The sequence below is a fragment of the Betta splendens genome, chromosome 19 (genome assembly GCF_900634795.4).
Source record: "Betta splendens chromosome 19, fBetSpl5.4, whole genome shotgun sequence".
NCBI classification, from domain to species: Eukaryota; Metazoa; Chordata; class Actinopteri; order Anabantiformes; family Osphronemidae; genus Betta; species Betta splendens.
This window is the reverse complement of record NC_040898.2, coordinates 9553301-9574442: the sequence shown is the minus strand read 5'-3', so window position 1 is coordinate 9574442 and position 21142 is coordinate 9553301. Positions and strand designations below refer to the sequence as shown.

Sequence of the window (21142 nt, the reverse complement as noted above, 5' to 3'; positions counted from 1 at the left end):
ATTCTAATCTACCCAGAGACAGCCGAATTGTAGCATTATAGCGCTATCTAGTGGTTTGAGACTGTTCTAAATTTAGAACTTCATTTAAAATTCTTACTACCTTGTTTCACTTCAAGTAATGTTTCTAAAACCGATTAAATATTTAAAGGTCCTATTTAAATCACCCATTTTTGGTGAAAATAGGTAAGTCATCCTAATTCATCATCAGACATAAATATTGGTTTGTTTTATAAAAGAACAATACACAGAGGTTGGAAAATCACTATTAAAGTTCAATATTTTTTGTGGTAGATGTATAAGTAATTCAAGATGCATTTATGTTATTTATATTCATAAATTTAAGAGTCAGCTGCAGTGTACAGCTGTAGTGACAAAGCCCAGAAGACTGCCTACTTACAGTATGTCAGGCTGAAAAAGAAAAAGTAGCAGCATTAATGGCAGTGGCAGTAATAGCCCTCGATCAGAATCAAGTATGTACCGCAATATGTCAGATATAATTTTCTCCTGAAGCAATTGTATTTCTGGTTGCAGTTCTAGCCCACGTTTTGGCATCCAAAGATTTACATTAAAAAAAGAATAAAAATTAGTTTTAATTAGGATGAAGAGCATGTGAATCGTTTGGTGAGTATGGATTATCTCTGTTAATACCGGTGTCACCCGGGTTGTTTGAACCAGGGAAGTTTAAAGGATTAGGTCAATATGGGTCAGTTTACTTCAATAAGGACAGATCAGGAAAAACCTAATAACCTTTTAATGTTTTATTAATGTGACTGTCTCGTGTGCAATCAGTCACCAGAAGTAACGTGGACGGTGTTTGTGCCTCTGTGACTACCGTATTTTCACCATGCATTGCTGGGGCCACCCTTGGGAACGGTGCAGAATTCCGTCACTTAGGAGACACGAACTATAAATCTGTGGGATTACAGGGATTTATTTTGAGCGACGATTGAGGCGGAGCGAAGCATCCTTTGATTGGGGCAGACGGGGCGAGTGAGTCTGGGCGGAGAAAGTTAACTGCCGCTGGAAGTTGTTCCTCGCGTCTGCGTGCGCTGCTGCTCGCGGCGACTGGGAGAGTTCCACGCTTTTAAAAAAAATGGTACTGTCTAATTAGAAACGAGTTCACTGAAGGGTAGCGTATCTGAGTCGACGGGGACCGGGGATAGCTTTAAAGGAAAGGACGACTTCTTCGTCGGTAGCAGGTATGTCATTGAACGCATCTTTGGACGCTACTTTACTTCTTCGTCTCCTTTAGACGCTCGTGCACTTGCCTCGCGCCGGAGTGAACTAAACGGATTTTAGTCGCGTTACTTCACGGTGCGCAGCGATGCTAACTGGGCTAAAAAGCGGCTAGCTAGCAGACTTGCTTCAACTTTGCTGGGTGTATTGTTTTCAAAGGCCAGTGTCGGTGCGGACACACTGTTGTCATGACAATGCCAGGGAAACCCAGCGGAGGCACGTTAGGCACACAAAAGACCCCACGGCGTCCACGGCAGCTCTGGTGAGGACGTGGGAGAACCGCGGCCACGTTAAAGCGTGATCTTTTACTAGTCCACGTGGGAAAATCAATGAAAAGCAGGGAGTGTGGCAAAAAACACCCACTGAGACCGTGTCAGTGGGAAGAGCAGCACTACTGGGAGGTAAAGGGCTCGGCTGTGGGAGAACTGGTGGGATAAGGTGTGTCCTGTGTTTAGAGGCAGGAAAGGGATGCGTCCAGTCGGCTGTTTGCTGCTTTATGGCCAACACACGTGGAAGTGACTGGCTTCCACAATAGAGTGAGGAACACAATTGTATTAGGGGAAAAGGAAAGTGTGTGTGTGTGTGTGTGTGTGTGTTTGAGTTTGAGAGGGAAGGATATGAGGGCATTGCTTATAAAAAAAAAAGACGTGTCATGTGTTTTGTGGGGCTTGTGTGTGTGTAGATGGTGGGAAGTTGAGGTCAGGGTCATTTCATGCAGACGGGAGGGACCATTAAAGTCGTGGAGGGATTTTATTCTGTCTTTCATTTACGCCTCCGCGCTGGATGTTGCCACACACACTGCACACCGCAGAGTGCGGCGATTGACGAGCAGGAAAAGCTCTTCCCACCGGTGACTCACGATTACTCGTGTTTACTACCTTGGGCAGGAGAAGTTTTCACAACTCCAGGTGCTAACAGATGATGTCTGGTGGAACGGTGCCACACTTGTCGTTACATATTTACGATGCCAGTAAACTCCTAATATCAGCATCAAGTGCTGCTGCTCATAAAACACTGTGTGGCCAAAACAGTGGAGACAAGATAAGGAGCCTCATGTTTAATTACTGCTGTTAGACAACACATTTTATTCACAGTGTTAAAACACAGAATGCAGTGTATTAAAAAAACAAGAGATAATGATCTTATAACATTAGAGCAGATTTTGTACGTTAAATAATTATGTGTGCATTAGATTACTATTAGAACACTAGTATTAAAATTATTTAAATCATTTTTATTACAGCAAAAGAAAGATAAGTAGTGAATTAACAAACAAACTACAGCGTTTTAATGAGCGTTTTCTTCAAATCACATAAATCATTCATTGAAAGGTCATGATCACGCTGACTATTTGTCTTTTTAGGAGCTGCCGTACGTCAGCCCTTCCTCTCCCGCTGTGTGTCGGGGCATGCCGCCGCGTCGCCCCAGTCTGGCTTGCACCCGCCAGACCTGGAGGCGCACTGACGCAGGCGTATAAACAGGCGCACGCATACTAACTCACACTCCGATGCACACGGGGCAGCGTGAACAAAACCTACATCAAAGATACATCTGTTTCTTATGCATGTTTGATGGGACGGGCAGGCAGCGGCTGGCCACTGCTCCCAAGTTACTGCACGGATTTGCATGCATGAGTAGGTGCAAGCGAAGCCTCGAATGAGGCTGTAGAAAGGTGCCGGTGTATATATATATATAGATATAAATATATCTCACAGGTGTTTATAATGACAGAGCAGCTTTTGGCATGAGAGCAGCACTAAAGCAGTTTTTCACGAGTAGTTTGATTCATTGATGTGTGGCCCGTAGGTTTTGTGAAGGGAGCCACGGCATGTGATGAAGCTGGGGCCACGGTGCGTAACACCCCCTCTCGCGTTCACTCATCTCTTGTCTCTGCTGCCTGATGTATTCTTGGCCTTTTTAGCCGAGCAGACACTGTTTTAATTTAGTACCGAAATGCCTCATATGAATAATAGCAATTCTTCCACAGCACAGGACATCGTTCCATGCAGGAGCATGCACAGTCAAAGCGCTCACTATCAACATCTGCTGTTATTATTATTATTATTATTATTATTATTATTATTATTGTTATTATTAAAGCAGTTACAGAATTAAGATCTGTAGCTTGACAAGATCCAAAATGTGGCTGAAGTACAGTAGTTCGCCCTTCAAAACATCTGTCAGCGTGGATCAAGGCAGTGCACTGTCAGTTCAATGCACGCTTCCGTTCTTGCCAGATGTGCTGCTTAATTAACATGCAGGCCCAGGGCAAGAAAGGCGCCACCACCCATACAGGGTTGATCCAGGTGCTCCGGCGCTGTATAATTACTCCACATTAGCATGAATGATATTAATCAGATTCATCTTGTGTCGAACCAGAGCCAGAAATAGGTCGGTGTTATTGGTGCGCAGGGTGTTGAATTTGATCTGGAGTGGAAGGCAGCTTTCATGTGGCAGAAGGGGATACTGTATAGAAAAGCAGGACGGTTAGAGACAGCGGAGAAAGCAGGGCTAGTTCTGTTTCCATCATAAATCACACAGTTTGAGCACAACTTTGAAACTCAACACCTTAAGATCTGAGAGGCCCAGAGAGGCCCTTAAAGAGACAGAGAGATGGTGACCGATACAGAGGACAGACAAAAGGCCGGCTACTGCTCTGAGTGAATGTACACCCCGCGTGTTCCCTAAAACCTCAATGAAACTCAAGGTGCACTGCCCAGCTAATGCACATGTGTGTATGTCCCCAGGTGAAAGCCGGGAGTCGCGCTGCGGACGGAGGAATGCCAACTCATGGAATGGAGCAGCTCTTAGAGTAAGACGGACCTGCATTTTTAATTCTTTTATTTGACAGCTGGGTTGTGCATAGTTTGTTCACGTGCTTTATTGTGTTTGCTAAATGGACTTCCTGTCTCTATTCTGGGGCTTCCTGGTACTGTTGTAAGGCACGCTCGGCAGTGGGCATTGCACTGGAACGGGAGAACCATTTGAGCTGTATCACGTGTCCTCAGCAAAAACCATTAGTGAGCATTCTGATTTAACATCACTATTATTAAGTGTTTGCATGGCCTGAGGTGAGGAGGATTAATATTCTAAGCGTAGGTCTCCTTTAAAATAAAAACATCTTGACAGAAATGGGAAAAAACAGCCTCGTTGCACTCTGCCTTATGGTTAACTCCTTTGGCAGCTGGTGAAATCTAACCAGACGCTCTGTCCTTGTGCGACTTGTCTTTCGGTTTTTCAGACAGGTCGATGAAGCACTGGAAGGTTTACAGTCCAACATGTCTAGGCCTTCTGAAAGCCTGCCGTTTTCTATTTTTAGCAGAACAAGATGTATGATCGGTTAGTATGCAAAAGGCTGCAGTTGGGTTTGATTAATGGAGCTTCGGGGAAGTAAGTCTTCCGGGCCATGAAGCAGCGAGCGGAGGGAATACAAAGAAACCCACATGCGCCCTAAACATAAAAACTCCTACATGAGATCTGTGGAGACAGTCGATTACACATAAAGCTTCTTAACACGCGTCTACTTTAAGCAGCTATTCAGCAGCAACACGAATAAAGGGAATGATGCCACAGAGGAGCAATAACCGGGCTCAGTGTGTGAAGGCGGCCTCGTGTTGTTGGGGGATGGGAGTCTCATTTATCTAACCCTGCATACCTTCACTCCTCTTTTGTGAGGAAACCTCTCGACCACACTGAGCCGATACACCTAACCAGCCACATTCTACAAAGCCTTCATTCTGTCTCGTTATTGGCCCCCGTCGTCCCGCTCCGCTTCGTCCACCGCACGTTGGCTTCCGTTGCAACAGTATCTCTGCGCCTCTTTGTCTGTGCCGCTGTGGCTGGTGGCTGGAGAGAGTGCGATAGAAGCCACGCGACTGCTCCTCAGGACGTTTTGTAGAGAGCAGAGGCAGAAATGCTGTGTTTCAAGGTGTGTGTGAATCCCAGACTCTTGTCAGTTCATAGTGTCTGGGTGCTACATGGATCATTCATACCTCTATGACAGGGATGCGTGCCTTCATGCTCTCTCACCTACCTGCTGCACCCCAGTCTTTGAACCCATTCATTTACAGTCAGCACTCATGTTGACTGTGACACATCAGTGACTGGTAAATCAGCCTCTTCGTTGCCCAGCCGCCCTTGACTCCTATTTTGACGTCAACACCTTTCCTCTTAATGACGAAGTCACGGCTGCAGCCTGTCAAACACTGGAGTGGCAGTGGGGTTCGTGGCCTGTGACTCACTGCTGAGTCATAGCGATGGAGAGGGGCTGGAAACGCAACACATTTACAGTGGTGCATGTACTGACACATGTTGTTCACGTGCCCACACACGTGCACACCTTCCCTGTTGGTGGATGAACTGGCTCGAAATATTTTTGCCAGCTAAAACTAAAGGAATGAGCAGAAATTGTTTGACACTTGGTGCTTTCACTTTACTGACGTGTCGACTGTGTTGAGTGGATAAAGGTTTCAACGTTTGTGCTACGGTAATAATGGGTTGAGTGAGGATTTTGAGTCACTAGGGGGCAACATTGCCATTTGTTTTTTAACCTGAATGTTTGTTGGCAGTTTCTAAATGATCTCTAGTTTTAGCACCAAAGTGACTAAAGCATAATATTATTAAAATCTTCGAACATTTGTAAGAGTGAGTCATGATGCCTCATATCATGTTTCCACATAAACATTAATTAAATGATGATTTGATGAACATGGAACATGCCCACTGAATATGACACTAATGTTCGTGAAATAATTAACAAGGCACCTAAAGTCGATGATTAATGTTCTGTTTAGGCATTGTGTTGTCATTATTCTGGATTTCGTGTGACGGATGGAACTGCTGCAGGATCACGTTTGTGTCCATCTTCACCGGATGGAGTGGCAGCGGTCCACAAGTGTTGAAGTCCGGAATTTAATATACTTCGTAGAAAACAACTCAACTCTCATGCTGTAACTCAATCCAGGCTTTTAATGTGGCCTTCCCAGGCTAGAGAGAAATGAGATGGTAATCGTGGAGGGCCTTTTAATACAGCAGCTTATTAATTTCCTTCTTTGTATCTGGTATAATCAGTTCTCCTTTCCTAGGGGCAGAAGCACTACAGCGGAGGTTAAGCTCACTGCAGTCTGATCCAGGGTCGGTTTTGGATTCATTCACTGGGTTTAGAAAGAAATTAGCTCAATGAGATCCAGGTCTAAGCTTTTTAAAGGGGCATTAGCTGCAGCCTGTGCTAATCACACACTTATAGTGGCTGACACGAAACATGAGGGACATTTAGCTTCGTAACAATGTCTTTTTTTATTATAACCGAGCATCTAAATGCCCAGAGTAAACATGCCAACCATGATTTTGTGGGCTCCTGCATTGAACAGTGCAGGAAATAATCACATCATTCATAAATCCACTTTCTTGTCAGACCACAGTCGCACTGACGTCAGACCAGCCGGCTTGGTTTTTGCTCTGCCCGGCAAAAAAGCTGTTTATTTGTTTCATGCGTGTCACAACGGAGTCCTTGAGGTGCCAGTTTACGTTGGCGCTCATCACTATGCATTCATGCTGAGTGCAAGTCTGCAGCGTGCATTCGGCTTTGGAAGACAGATTACCGCTGCCTCACAGGGAATGACTGCGTGATTGCATGCTCCTGCCTGTGTGTGTGTGTGTGTGTGTGTGTGTGTGTGTGTGTGTGTGAGAGAGGGAGGGTGAATGACAGTGTCTGGTTCTCCAAAGCTATGTGAACAGCATAGCTGGAAGGTCTCATATCTGTGTCTGCAGATAGACATCATCTCAGTACGCTGTCAAATCCTTCTACAAATACTCACACGTGCTCATGCCGACAGACTGACACATCCTTTATCCCTGACGCTGTTTTCCTCTCATCCCTTATTATGTCGGTGTGTGTTTAGCTAGCGTCAAATGTAGCATAGCTTTGTTACAAAACACTGTATTCTCATCCAAAGGAGACGCTGATTGTGTTGTGGTGTTGCAGCCACCACCGGACGAGCACCCGTCGCACGTCAAACCCCGCGCCTACGCATGCATACGCACACGGTCGCACAAATACATGCAGCAGCGCAGCCTGATCACTCTCCAGACAATGATGACAATGAGGAATGACACACAGAGGAGCGCAAATCTGAGTGAACTGCTGCAAAATGAGTCATTACAGGGGGCGCTTGGCTGGACAGCAGACATTATGAAAAACAGAAACAGCGGTCGGCTTCCATCAGAACACAAAGTGTGTGTGTGTGTGTGTGTGTGTGTGTGTGTGTGTGTGTGTGTGTGTGTGTGTGTGTGTGTGTGTGTGTGTGTGTGTGTGTGTGTGTGTGTGTGTGTGTGTGTGTGTGTGTGTGTGTGTGTGAGAAAATGACCCTCTGAGGTGTTTATGGAAGAGAAAAACACAGAGTAACTTGATGAAAAGACAAAGAGGAAATATTAAAGAGATGGCGATTTTTAGGATGGAATAGTAGCCCTCTAGTGGTGCTGTCAGTCTCACACAGTTTCACACAATGCATATGTATAGTTACGAATAAATTAAATTAAAATATTAATTAAAATTAAATAAATTTCATTACACTTTGAAATGGTCTCTGAATTGGATTAAATCCAGTGGAAGTTAAAAAACATGAGAGCAGTTGGATCTAAAGTGGTGCTCACTACACCATCTTGTGGTCACATATTGTGTGTGTGTGTGTGTGTGTGTGTGTGTGTGTGTGTGTGTGTGTGTGTGTGTGTGTGTGTGTGTGTGTGTGTGTGTGTGTGTGTGTGTGTGTGTGTGTGTGTGTGTGTGTGTGTCAGCCACACCTTAACACCTCTGCAAACACACTCTAGAGGAACTGACTGGCTTCCAATGACTGGGGATTAAGCTGTAAAGCCACTACTGAGAACAGGAAGCTCCAAGCGAGGGCAGGATAGGATCCCAGGTAGGTATTTTTTAATAGCCAAGCCTTCTGATGTGTCTAATATGTGAAATAGATTATAAGTGTAAATTTTCATTTATATTTACTTTGAGATATACTCAACAACCCATCTGGGTTAGATTTTTATCTGTACGGCATGGTTTGTTTGTTCTACAGTTCCTGCTCTGGCCTGATGGTGGCGCTGTTGGCTTATTGTGTGTTGGTGTGTCTCCTTCATTGATTTGTGTCTGCATGTATATTCCCTCTTGTCGTTGGTCTAGTTGCCAGTGTGTCTTTCACCTGTTTGCTCCACTTCCCCGACCTCTAGCTCCTCTTGTTACTCACGCTTTGTAAATTTGCATGTCAGTGCTTTGACAGCTTGATGCGTTAGTTCCTGCTCTGCAGTGACTTTGTTTTCTAGTATTTTCCAGACTGATAGTTAGTTTTTTGTCCCCTGCTTTGCAGTGACTGTGTCGTCTTAATGTTTGTGACAGTTTGTGTTCCAGAGCACATCCACACTTCACAGCCCCTCATGCCTTCAATTGGACATGTGTGGTTTTAACATGATGGAACAGTTTAAACTTGCATCCACAAAGCCATGGTGCATCAGCACTTTTAGACATTGATGGTTTTATAGTCGGCAGCTAATACTTACATTAGTTCATCTTTTATTCAAACCAGCCCTCAGGACCAGAAGCTCTCTAGGCTGTGGTATGTCTTGGCATTATGCACACAGGGAGGGGTGGAGTGTTTTTACTGAGAGATGGAGGAAGAGATGGATAAGCAGTTTGAAAACAAAGATGAATATATTGCCTCATGTTCTGTGACATTCAAATAGCGTATTTTGTCATTGTCAATATAAACGACTCCAGCGATTAGATGTTTGGACCTTTTCCTCAGTTACACAAGTCTATTATTCAAGCATTGCCGGTTTCAAAGGCCAAGCCTGCATGTATAGCATATATGGGGGCTTATAAGTGTGCATAACAGGATAGACTGCATAACTGAGACAGACTTTGTCACCCTAAACACTTTCCTACACAAAAAAATGATATATCAGTGGGAGATATTAATCATGTGGTGCCCAGCTGTTGTTTGTTCCGCCATGATCTCATCCCCAGAGCTGAATATCGAAAATACCAGACACACAGGCACATGCATTGATTTTGAAAAACACAGTATCAGATCTGAATTAATAATGTACATGCAGTGAAATCTTTTAGGCAGTGGGTTATTTTGGGTTGTGTTTAGGTATACCAATGTTCAAGCCGAAAAGATGAGTATTGGATCAAAATTATGTGATTTAATATAAAAATAAATTGCTTCTAACGTAGCGACATGGACAATGGGAGGAGGGGTAGCAAATAGAACCTTTCATTGATGACGAAGGAAGTGAAAATTAGGGGGAAAGGAAAGTTAAGGAGGTGACGATGTAGTTGCAGGCAGAAGTGGAGATGAAGACGTCACAGACCATTCAGGGAGGGAGGGAGAGGGAGAGAGGGAAAGAGAGAGAGAGAGGGAGAGAGAGAGAGAGAGAGAGATCATCTTGGGGCTGGCTCTTCACTGATGAGTCATAAACACGGTGACAATGCTTATCCTTAGGGCGCGTGTGTGCGAGCGCGTGTGTGCGAGCGCGTGTGTGCGTGTGAGTGTGTGTGTGTGTTGCCACGGTAATTACTGAAGCAGGTCTTCTTAAGCTGTCTGACACCTTCTCCCTGGCGGTTTCTGTTTTGTCAAATGAGCTGTAGGGTGGAGTGATGTACCAAGGTGTCTCTAATGTGTCATCAATCAAGTCAATAATAATTTCCCAGGGATATAGGGATGATCTGTATGCACACTGTTGCCTGAAGGATACATAAAGACACTAGTATAGTTTCTCCTGACAGGGAAAGAAATTGATAACAATGTAACAGTCAATTAATTTAGTTTTACTTAAGGCACAGTATTTAATAATGAATTTAGGAAAGTGGACTGAAGATTCTAAATTTGTAATGAGCTAATACACAGTAGTATAATAATAAGTCTCCTGTTCCATACATGATCATCTTTAAATTCAGGTCTGAAATGATCCAATATTTCAGTAAAAGTAAAAGTAGTTCAGCTTCTGACAGCTGTTCCTTTAGCACTGTGTGTGTGTGTGTGTGTGTGTGTGTGTGTGTGTGTGTGTGTGTGTGTGTGTGTGTGTGTGTGTGTGTGTGTGTGTGTGTGTGTGTGTGTTGTGATGTTCTGGAGAGCTGGCAGATGGGAAGTTAGCAGGAGCAGCAGCAGAAGGAGGTTTCTCACATTGAGTAGTACATTTGAAATGTAATAACTCATAATCGCATATTGTCTGTCAACAAAACTTCTCGAGCTCAGGCAACACCCAGGTGACAAACGGCACGGAATGAGCTCCCTCACGCTGCAAACAGACGGCAGTTCATCATTTATGTTATTCAACCATGTAAATTAATAGTGACAGTCTAGTGTTTTCAGTCTATTTTTGACTTTCTCGAGCTCAGTGGTTTGGTCCCAGTGGTCGTAGTGAAAGTAAGGATTTAAATAAAAATAGCGATACATGATTTATTCATTGAGTAAAAACATTTTGAAGTGAATTGCAGCCTAAAAGGAAAAAGATGCCTGAGCTGTCAATACTTTGAGCCCAGCTCTTCCTCAGAGTGCTGCTAAACGTAAAGAGTGGATGCTCTGCCGCTGCTGTATCCTTTACAGTGAATCTCTCTTTTATTATCAAGTTCCCCTCTGGAATCGTGCCTCCGCACTCGTTCCTTCTCTTTCTGTTCCTCCACATGTCCATCCTTGTAAAACAGACATGACTTCATAACCAGAGAGACATTTTCTGCATACACACATAAAGCATGGACACGGGCAAAACACAGGGTTAGTGACATGAATGTGATCTTCTAGTGTCATATTATGCCATCATTACCTAATTTGTGTATCTATGTTTTCCCTGCTCAAAATACTACCATGCCTCCTGGGTGCTTCTTTTTAAAAGCAGTGGACCAGTCGGGGGAAGGGCAGAGCAAATCCTCACAGAGATTAAGGGAATCAGGTGAATTTTGATCAAGAAGGTTGGAGAAGGAGGGAGCGATCAATAGGTTGAACTCTTTAGCAGGGAACGCTACAAAGGATGGCCCATCATCCATGTTAGAGCTACAAATACAAGCTATGTGTAAGGGAGTGTTACAGGGAAACGTCTATATGTACAGTAGTCTATATACATAGCAAGACAATGAAAATACTGTGCACACACAGGTTGTTTTACTAAGTGTGATTTAAGCAGAAGGTCAGATTCTGGAAGGTCCTGGACCAGGAAGCTGAAACACTTTTAACCAGGTAAACATTTTAGATGGGATCATTTTCACTTTATTTATATTTTACTCTTAACTCTTCATGTCCACATGTTCTGTATGCCAGTTTCAAATTATTTAGTGCCTTGCCTTCAGCTGTCGGCGTAGAAGGAGAGGAGATGGGAAGAAAGAGTCAAGAAATACAGAAATGGAAGGCATGTGGAAGGGGATGGAAAAGGGAGGATAATCTGAAACCCAGAGGGGGTGGAGGAGGAACTGTGGGATGCAGCCGAGAGATTTTGACAGTGGAAAGAGAGAAGAGGACTCGCACCTATTTTGAATTGGATAAAATAAACCTAGTGAGAATGCAACAGTGGATAGAAACAGGAACGCCTGTACAGTATGTGTGGGAGGAGACGCACATACAGTATATATACATACTCCCTCACTAATGAGTGCCCTTTATGCCTGCTGTCCATCCTTCCTTGTTTACTTCCTCCTGTCTCCTTGCATGTGTCCTTGCGGCCTCTTTCCTCCAGTTCACCCCCCCCCTTTTTCTTAAAGTGCAGTCCAAGCTCTCTGCCTGTTTTTCATTATTGATCAAATTAGAGTTGAAGAGAGAGGTTCTCTAGTATATAGAAGCACACAGAAAAACAACAAGTGGTGTGTGTGTGTGCGTGTGTGTGTGTGCGCGTGCGTGTGTGCGCGTGTGTGCGTGTGTGTGTGTGTGCGCGTGTGTGCGCGTGTGTGCGCGTGTGTGCGCGTGTGTGCGCGTGTGTGCGCGTGTGTGTGCGTGTGTGTGTGTGTGTGTGTGTGTGTGTGTGAGAGACGGAGAACATCACACAACGCTGGAGAGAGGGAGGGAGAGAGAGAGAGAGAGAGTGCAAATGACACAAGACACTACGCGCTAAAAAGAGACGCTGAGCGAGAAAGAGGGGGTGGGCTTAGTTACAAGCATCATAGCAGCTCATATTCTCCCACTAGCTCTGTTTTCTCCAGCACACTGGAAGACCGACACTGAGCCGTCATCTCCCTCCTCCGTCTCCTTCTCATTTCCTCTCCCTCTCTCTTCTCGCTTCTTGTTTGTTGGGGGGGGGGCCCTGCTCCTGCTCCTGCTCTCGCGTCGATTGGCGGGCAGTTACACATGTTACTATTTTGAGAGCGTCCGTGTGCTCGGCGCGTCGTAGCGCACGACCGAGCGAGGACGGGGGGAGGCAGAGACGGACTGAGCGAGGGTCCGGCTCGCTCTCCTGCACACCGGGCGCCGCACGCCAGAGGATGAGGGAGCGCGGGGGCGCTCGGACCCGCGGCTGACGCCAGGTGGAAGCCGAGGAGGACGGACGCCCGGTCAGGAGGCGTGCGTGCGAAAGGCGCTTTGCAGGACAGAAGTGGACACGTCTTTTGACGGCTCAAAGGGGGACAGACAGACAGACAGACAGACAGACAGACCAGTGCAGGAAGGTGGCGGCCGACGCGTAGCGATGGCGAGTTTTGGGAAACTCACAGACTACTTTAATCGGCGTAAGTCTCGAGAGGAGCTGCGTGTGGGCAGGAGTTCGCGGCGCAGCGGCAGCTACTGCTGCACCGTGGCAGAGGCCAGGTAACCTGTGTGTGTGTGTGTGTGTGTGTGTGTGTGTGTGTGTGTGTGTGTGTGTGTGTGTGTGTGTGTGTGTGTGTGTGTGTGTGTGTGTGTGTGTGTGTGTGTGTGTGTGTGTGTGTGTGTGTGTGTGTGTGTGTGTGTGTGCCAGGCTACAAGCCTGTCTCTGCAGCTGTAAACACGTCCTCCTGTGTATTGAACGTCTTCACGTGGAGCTCCTTGAAGATCATGATTTCATCCCTCATTGTGCATCACACTCGGTGTCACAGTTTCGAATAATGTAACAATAATAATAGTTACTCAATAAATATGTTCCATTGGAATGGGTGTTTTGCACATGTGTGGTGGTGTGAGCATGTATGCGTGTGTGAGCAGCCATTAGTTCTTACATAAGTGAGGCGATGCAGTGGAGCTTTGCTGTCAGGCTGCCGCTACTATGGATTCCTCCACTGACGATCAGCTGAATCTGTGGAAGACACAGTTGTTGCTGCACAGTGAGGACGCAGACGGAGGAAGGAGAACCTGCTTTCCTGAGTCTGAGAGTAGTTCCCGCTCCGTCTCACACATTCAGAGCTGCAGCTTCTCGGGTACAACTTTTTACCGAGCGACCCCAGGGGAGGATTTAGCTGGGGGTTTTTCTGCTCAAGGGCAAATTGGTGAAGGGAGATTTTGAACCATCGAGCAGGAGTGCGTTTTCACAAATCTGTTTACGCACTGTCATGTGCATCTCAGACTGTGTGTGTTTGTTTGTGTGGGTGTGCGCGTTTTGGCAGGTTTTCACAGCTTCATTCAGATTCATGCATTTACGTCTCGGGTTTATGGATGAGGTTACAGTTCAGGGAAGGTGAGACTGAGGAGGTTTGTGGTTCTTAAAGTGTATTTACAGCTATTCCAACTGTCTCAGGAGATCGAATGGAGCAGAGCTTCCACGTCCATTGTCTGTATACATACTGTACATATGTTACAGTGTTGTTTTGGATAAAAGCATTAACACTCATAATTGTACTGTTTATTAAATGATCAAAGATTTAGATCAACTGTTTGCTTCTAAGGTGGTTACATTCTGTTTACACCAAAGTATGGTGTAATGCTGCAAATGTAACGTCCTCTGCTTTGGTTTCTCCTGCGACTGTCCTTACTTACCCTTGCTTAAGTCCACAAGTCCAGACTGAAAGTAAAAATGTAAATGATAATGAATCACCACCGCTGCTCTAGACGTAATGAAATCATTTGCTCATCAGACCTCGTCTCAGTCACTCACAGCAGAAGTGTTAGCGTGGGTGGACATCTGGTACAATGAAAGCCACTCTCATTGCAAATCTAGCATCTCTATCATTCCTACAGTTTTCGTTTGCGTCTCTCGCACTCTCGCAGTCTCTTTTTCGCAAGCCATCACCTTCCCACACCCCTCCATCGCCTTCCCTCCCCTCTTTCCGACTTTGAGATTTTATTGCCTTGTGTCTCACGATGGCTCCCTTTTCCCCTCCGTAACCTCCCCTCGCGTTCTCTCTGCGTTATGACAAACACCGCAGCGGCGCTAAAAGGGTTTGGGACGACCTGGTCTGGATGCTGGACAGGCACAGCTGAGCTCTTATTGATTGGAAGCAGAAAAAAAGTGCAACAAAGTAAAGTAGACCCAGACACACAAGAAATAAAAATGCAGCGATTGCATCAGTGACTTCTGTCATTTCTGTCATTCATTGGGAGATTTTTGTAACCTTTTCATTCAAATCTGAGTCCATGTTAACCTTTAGTTATCTCAGTAACAGTAAACATCTCATAATTCCATCAAATGCTACAGAAATGTTAAATATGTCATGAGCGGTTTTTATATTTTCAAACAATTTTGTGGGTTAAGGTCTATCATTCTCTCACAGAGGGATGAATCAGTCAATGTCCTCAACGTCTGGCCTTTACTTCGACTTGTCACTTAAGCTACTCAAAGGAATTCTACTCAGACTGTTCAGCCCAGGTTTAATCTTCTGACAGTGGATAAAAACGCACAGTGAAGGGGAGCTATTACGCAAAAGGACGAGTGAAATGAAAAGAGAAGAAAGGGAAGGAAATCTGAGACACTGGCAAGAAATGACCCAGTGAAAAGCCAAAACAAGTGTAGGAGGCACCTTATCTCTAAATGATTGTAAATTAATGAATGGCTCGGTACCCGGCAGTGCATTTGCCTAATAAATATGGGACAAGAAGCAATTCAACTGGCACCATTAGTTCATTACAGAAGTAAATGGAACATGTATCACTACATAAACTAATAGTTGGATCGTGTGTATTTGCAGCATGATGTACGACGCCGTGTCTGTCTCAGTACCATGGAGAGCGCTCGCTGCCGTCGCTCCACTCACCAACCGTGCTGTTCAGCGGCAGCTTGTGTAAAGGTTGAAGCTTGAAAGTCATCACGCACAGCTCAGTTCAGCTGCTGGGAAATGGGTTTCAGTGTCGGGGGTGTGGAAGCGAGCGCCGCAGCCCCTCATCGCAGAGGCGGGGAACAGTCAATGGGCCGCACGGGCTAATTTTAGCAAAAAATAGGTCAACAATACAAAACGCGCTACATGTGTTGCATTCTTGTAGAAGGCGAAAGTGTGTTTTAGCCCCGGAGCAGCAAAACCAGACGTTTTTGGAATTCAATATTGAAGGGAGAGAGAGAGAGAGAGAGAGAGAAAGAGAGCGAGCTGGAGGAAAAAACACACCAAGTCAGTGAACCAATAATATCTCCAACACTCAGGCCTGTTATGGAGTGAATCTTCACACATCAGCCATCACACCACCATCCTTCTGTATCTTGCCTTCATTTTTTTCTTTGTTGTCATTCATCTTCATAACCTACTTTTTTTTCTTTCACCTTAGTTTTTTCCTCAAACACTCAAACTGCTCTGTAAGAAGTCCTCTCTGCAGTACCAGAGACAATGAATTGGCTAAAGACAATTCATTGCAATTGATTGCAAGTGAGGGCGAGCGAGAGACTGTTTTTGTGTAGATGGGTGCTGCCCTCTCCTCTCCTCCCCTCTTGTCTCCTCTCCTCTCTTCTCCTCCCCTCTCGTGTCCTCTTCTCCCCTCTTGTCTCCTCTCCCCTCCCCTCACCCTGTTTTTTTGTAGACAGAGTCGCTTAGCAACAGGTTTACAAGACGGGAGAGGTCCAAATTGTCAGACTGGCCTGGGCCCACTGTTCAGCCCAGTACATTATCATCGTCATCATCATCATCATCATCATCATCATCATCATCATCATCATTGTCGTTGTTGCTGTTGTCATCATTGTCATCATCATGTTCTGGTGGTGAACCAACTACTGTGTTTGTGTGTGGGGCTCGGTGTGTATGCTTGCTGTTTCTACTAGTGGACCCTGAGTTATTTTGCTTTTCTCCCGGTGCGGTGAATGTGTGTACGCATGTGTTTGCTCCAGGCAAGTGCTTATTTGTGCAAGTCAGAGCGGATTGCAGTGGAGTGAGGGGCCTGCCTGTATCTATTACCATCATATTGTGTTGTGTTATCAGCTCTTTGTCTGCTGTTTGCCAACATAAACGTATTATTCATCATAAAACCACCCCTGCTCTGAATTACATCGGGGATCCTCTGATTGCAGGTCAGATATTCACATCTCACAACTCCCACCTCTTGCATCAGGAGACTCGTTCGCCACCGAGGCTTAATACTTTAGCTGACAGCAGGCAGATGTCAGTACTTCACTTTGCAAGCCTGCAGATATGCTAAATCTAGAACCTATTGTTGGTTCGCCTGATGGCTCTCTGGTGATAAATAACCCCGAGCCTGCGAATCCGTCCTCAGCCAGACATGCACGGGAGTTAGAGAGAGCTGTAGTATTCCACCTCAGAACAGACACATCCAGTCTGTAGTTTGTACTCGAGAGCACTTGTCTGTTTAATGAAATGAAAGCTTACCCAAACTGGTGCAAGCTACCGAAAGGCATCTATTGTCTGCGTGATGAATATTCAGCAGAATTATGCTGCAGTAACTGATTCTTTCATTAATTAATAATCTGCTATTCAAAAGGATTTAATGAATTGAATGGATTAGGTAAGATTTCATGCTTAGATCAAAGGCTGAATGTGTGGATGGCAAATGTTGACACTTGATCAAATTAGCATGTTTAGTTCCACATTATTTGTTTTGCCAGACTTAAAATACGTGTATGTTCACCTACAGTGAATGTCATGAATGTGCAGGAACATTTGAGCTACATTTTGATCAAATGTCTCTTAAAGTCAAATTTATTTTCAAATGAATTAATCTCATGTATTTGTCTCCATCTCCTAATTACATAGCGCTCCATTACTTTTATTGTCTAAAATAAATCCCACGCTAAGTAATATTTGGCTGTCAGGACACAGCTCACATGTCCTCAGCTGATTTTCAGCCGGGGGATCATGTGTTCCGTTCCCAAACTTGTCACGCAAGAGTCTGGAGGTCGGACGCGTCCCACTCCTGTCTGGCCCGCTCCCGCCGCTGTCTGGTTCTGGTGCTGGTGAAATGCCGGCCGCCTTTCACCAACTTTGAGCACATCAGGCTGATCAGACCTGGCTCTTGAGCGGAGGGGGGGGGGTCTCGGCAGTAGCTGACGGACGTTGAGTTTTTGTTCCAGGTCTTAGCTGTGTTCTATTATGCATGAGACATAAAGATATCAGGGATGATTGTATGTAATATTTATTAGATCTATTGTCAATGTAAAGTGTAGGAGCAGAAATGAGCCCTTCACTAAGTCAAGGCGTGGTGCTTTGTTTGTGGTGATGCTATAATGGTAAAATAAATACAATAAAGCGAATTTAACACTATTTCACATTCCATCACTGATATTTGCAGATTATGCATTCGCTGCCATTCGGTCGATCCTTCTATTGATTGGCCCCCTAGGGTGGCGCATGTGCGGTAAAGTAAACAGTTTGTATCGGTTGTGTTTCAAATCCACTTAAGCCTGATTCTGCTGAGGTGGAAGCAATTTCATTATTGATCACCGCAGCTGCTCTCTCGTTGCTCATTAACAGTAAACCTTATATGTGTGTGTGGGTGTGTGTGCGTGCGTGCGTGCGTGCGTGCGTGCGTGCGTGCGTGTGTGTGTGTGTGCAGGTATTGTTTTATTGATCACATAACCAGTCAATTCTGACATTATCCAACTGCCAGAACTGTAAAAGCTATAATTGCATCCAAATGACATTTATGTGTAAATGGGAACAAGATATTAATCATCACTCACATAATTAAGCATGGCTTAGACCAGCGGACATTCGATGGGCTCAATGTTCAAACACAGACATTTTTCACAATATTTTCCATTATCATAATTATTAGAAAGGCAATGTTCTGTTCAAACAGGTCACTGGAGAGGAAGCTGCAGAGACCGCTTCTGGCCAAGTCCCGCACGCTACCCAGCATCCCCCAGTCGCCCACCGTGTCCAGGGTCCACTCCTCCGACCTCATCGGCGGGAGTCCGCCCCGCAGGAAGAACCCCAACGCTGCCGCCAGCCCACCAAAGGCCTGCACTCTGCCCCCTGCAGGTAACAACCCTTGTGTGCATCCGTTTGCCAATGCTTGATGAATGTGGCTTCATCAAGACCACATCAACGTGTGTGTTTTAAGCGCTGCACTTCTCCTGTAAGTACACTGTAAGTCTGCTTCGTGAGCTCTTTCCTATTAAGCTCTCGTGTTGGTAATAGCGCAGAGTAAAGGCGACTAAAGTGTTTCTAAGGGCATCAGACATGCTGTATTTCTCCTTCCTTTCAACCCTCTACAAATGCTTTTCTTCTTTGATATTTGCCTCAGCTGATGGATAGCGAGCAGCAGCTAGCCGGCTGCCTCTCTCTCTTGCATATAAATCAAGCACTATTCCTTTACCTGAGAGGAAAAGCTGTCATGGAGAATCCCTGAGCTCTGAGCCGCTGACAGAGATGCCTTTCATCTTAAGGACGGATGAAATGTTTATAAGGGTGAAAACATTTATCCGCGCTAAAGATTTTATGTTAAAGGAAACCTAACAGTAGTGTATTTGATTCATACAGATCTAGAGGATCACCTGCAGTAATAAAACAAAACGTGAATTATTAAAGATATTTGTTAAAATATTTAGCAGAACAGTCTGGTGTGTGAAAATTACTGGATGTTCTGATAGAACCATATTTTCTCAGTGGATAATTACACAAAAGTCAATCCTGCCTGTGGCAGCTGTCACACTTAATAACACAAAGTGGGTCATTTGTAAAGTCACCTCTCCAGCCTTCAACACTGTGTTCAAGGCTTGGCCACGCTCCACCACTGACAGCCAGCAACCAGTCGCATCACATCAGAGGTCACAGCTGTACAGTCGGAGCGGGGCGGGCCACAGGTTAGAGAACAGTGCTGAGTGACGGCGTGCAGCTGCTGGAGGAGGGGAGTGGTCAAATCTCAAGCAACATGTGGTGGCGTCCTTTGTGACTCTAATGGAACCACACTGGGAGCTCTGTGGAGCTTTTAAGTGGGTATAACTCCACTAAAAGAGAAAAGGCAAACTTAAAAATAACCATAATAAAATAATATGGATCTTTTTGATGCTAAGTCAAGTCCCACTAGATTACATCAGAATCTTTTTCCAATTTTTCCATCCCTCATTAACTGTTTCTGCTTCCCACCGTCCCACTAGGAGCGTTGTAAACTCAGTGAGGCTAATTTGGCAGCAGAGCGTTGAGTCATCCTCTCTAATTCACCGAGTCCCACTTCCCATTTCGTGTCCTTCATTCACCTGCCTCTGTCTGACTCTCCGTTTGCGTGTGTGCCCCTGCTGCTGCTCTGTAGCAAATATCACATTGAGATAGACTTCCGTCTCACATGGTCCTTGTTGCCAAGCAACCGCTGTCATCGACCACAATCCCTCCTGTCTGTGTCTGCCTCCTTATCCCTCCTGTAGTGCTGAGACAGCTGTTTTGTGTTTAGCTGTTTAATACATTAGTTACACTCCAGTCATGGATTCGTGTCAGTGACAGGTACGCGCGGCTTTGGGAGTTGCCTCTCAGTGATTCTAATTCAGTGTTTATTGGAGCCAAAACATTTCGGCTGCTGCTCAGACGGTGGAACTGATATTGTAAAATTGCACATTTAGAAGATCTGAAGCTTAAACAAAAGGTAAAAAGGCTGATGAGGTTTTTAATGAAGTATATCGGTACACGGCATTTGCGAGGCTCAATATAAAATTCACCGACTTGGTGGCTGGGTAATAGTACCCTTCCTGATTAAGCTCAGTGGAGTGTTTAAAGATTTTAATAAGCTCCGAACCTGAAACTCAGACATGTGTCCAAAACTCTCGCTGTTCCACTAGCTTTGGCCAGAGACGTTTTGCCAAAAAGAGAATTTAAAAGCTAAAGATACACAGTGTAACATTTTTTTAATAAGTTTTTCATTACTAGAAATATACAGCATCCCACTTATCTTAATGTGCAGAGCTGCTGCAGAACTTCCTGTGACTCATGGAACCGCAGCACCGGTGCAGCGATATTACCTTCTAAAGACTCTGGAGCTTTGAGACTCTTCCTTCAGAAAATTTCAATTATTCCGACTATATTAGTGCATTTTGGAGAATTCATTGTAATGTCATAACGATGGCTTCGTGTAGCGGAGCTGAGCACAGGAGCAATGTGGTTTCAACTGGTTTCTACTTTAATTCACTGCAGCGGCTTATGTTGCAAAATAGAAATTACAGTAGACATCAGGCTTTCACTGTTACTATGTCTATTCAGGTTTTCACTACATAAATATGAAAGAAAAATCCACATTTCCATTTCAGAGATTTGCAGTCTTCAAGTAGAGCTTGGATCTTTTCCTGTAAATGATTTGACAAATGGCCTCCGCCTTGATGGACAGCGCGGCTGTAGCTCACCCGGGCCTTTCAGCCCGTGAGTGAGTGAAAGAGCAGCGAGTGTTTTACGAGCGCTGTTAGTTAGGCGCAGGACTCTGACGGGACGTGTGACAGGCATCAAACGCAGAGTGATGAGATGTGGCTGCGATTCGTGCGGCCGAGCTGCGCGGCGGCGGCTCGCATCCATCGCCGCTGTGTGCTTGCTGAAAGCTGAGGGGGGGGGGCGTCACTGTCGCTGCGAACCCGTCGCTTCCTCTTCGTGCGAGATGAGCCGTTATTT

General features: G+C 45.2%; 1 protein-coding gene across 5 annotated transcripts in view; it reads left to right on the top strand.

Moving 5' to 3' along the window:
* The first annotated feature begins 843 nt into the window (after window positions 1-843).
* Window positions 844-21142, top strand: part of LOC114846460 (ankyrin repeat and fibronectin type-III domain-containing protein 1) — an 85738-nt gene continuing 65439 nt past the window's right edge. For 2 of the 5 annotated variants that reach the window (XM_029135419.3, XM_029135418.3), the window contains exons 1-2: window positions 12384-13016; window positions 18354-18535. In XM_029135419.3, the coding sequence (XP_028991252.1) occupies window positions 12898-13016; window positions 18354-18535 (301 nt within the window). In that variant the 5' untranslated portion in view covers window positions 12384-12897. Of the gene's footprint in view, window positions 1200-1282; window positions 1499-3983; window positions 4049-12383; window positions 13017-18353; window positions 18536-21142 lie in introns of those variants that run through there. The other 3 variants (XM_029135421.3, XM_029135422.3, XM_029135420.3) reach the window with 3 other exon arrangements.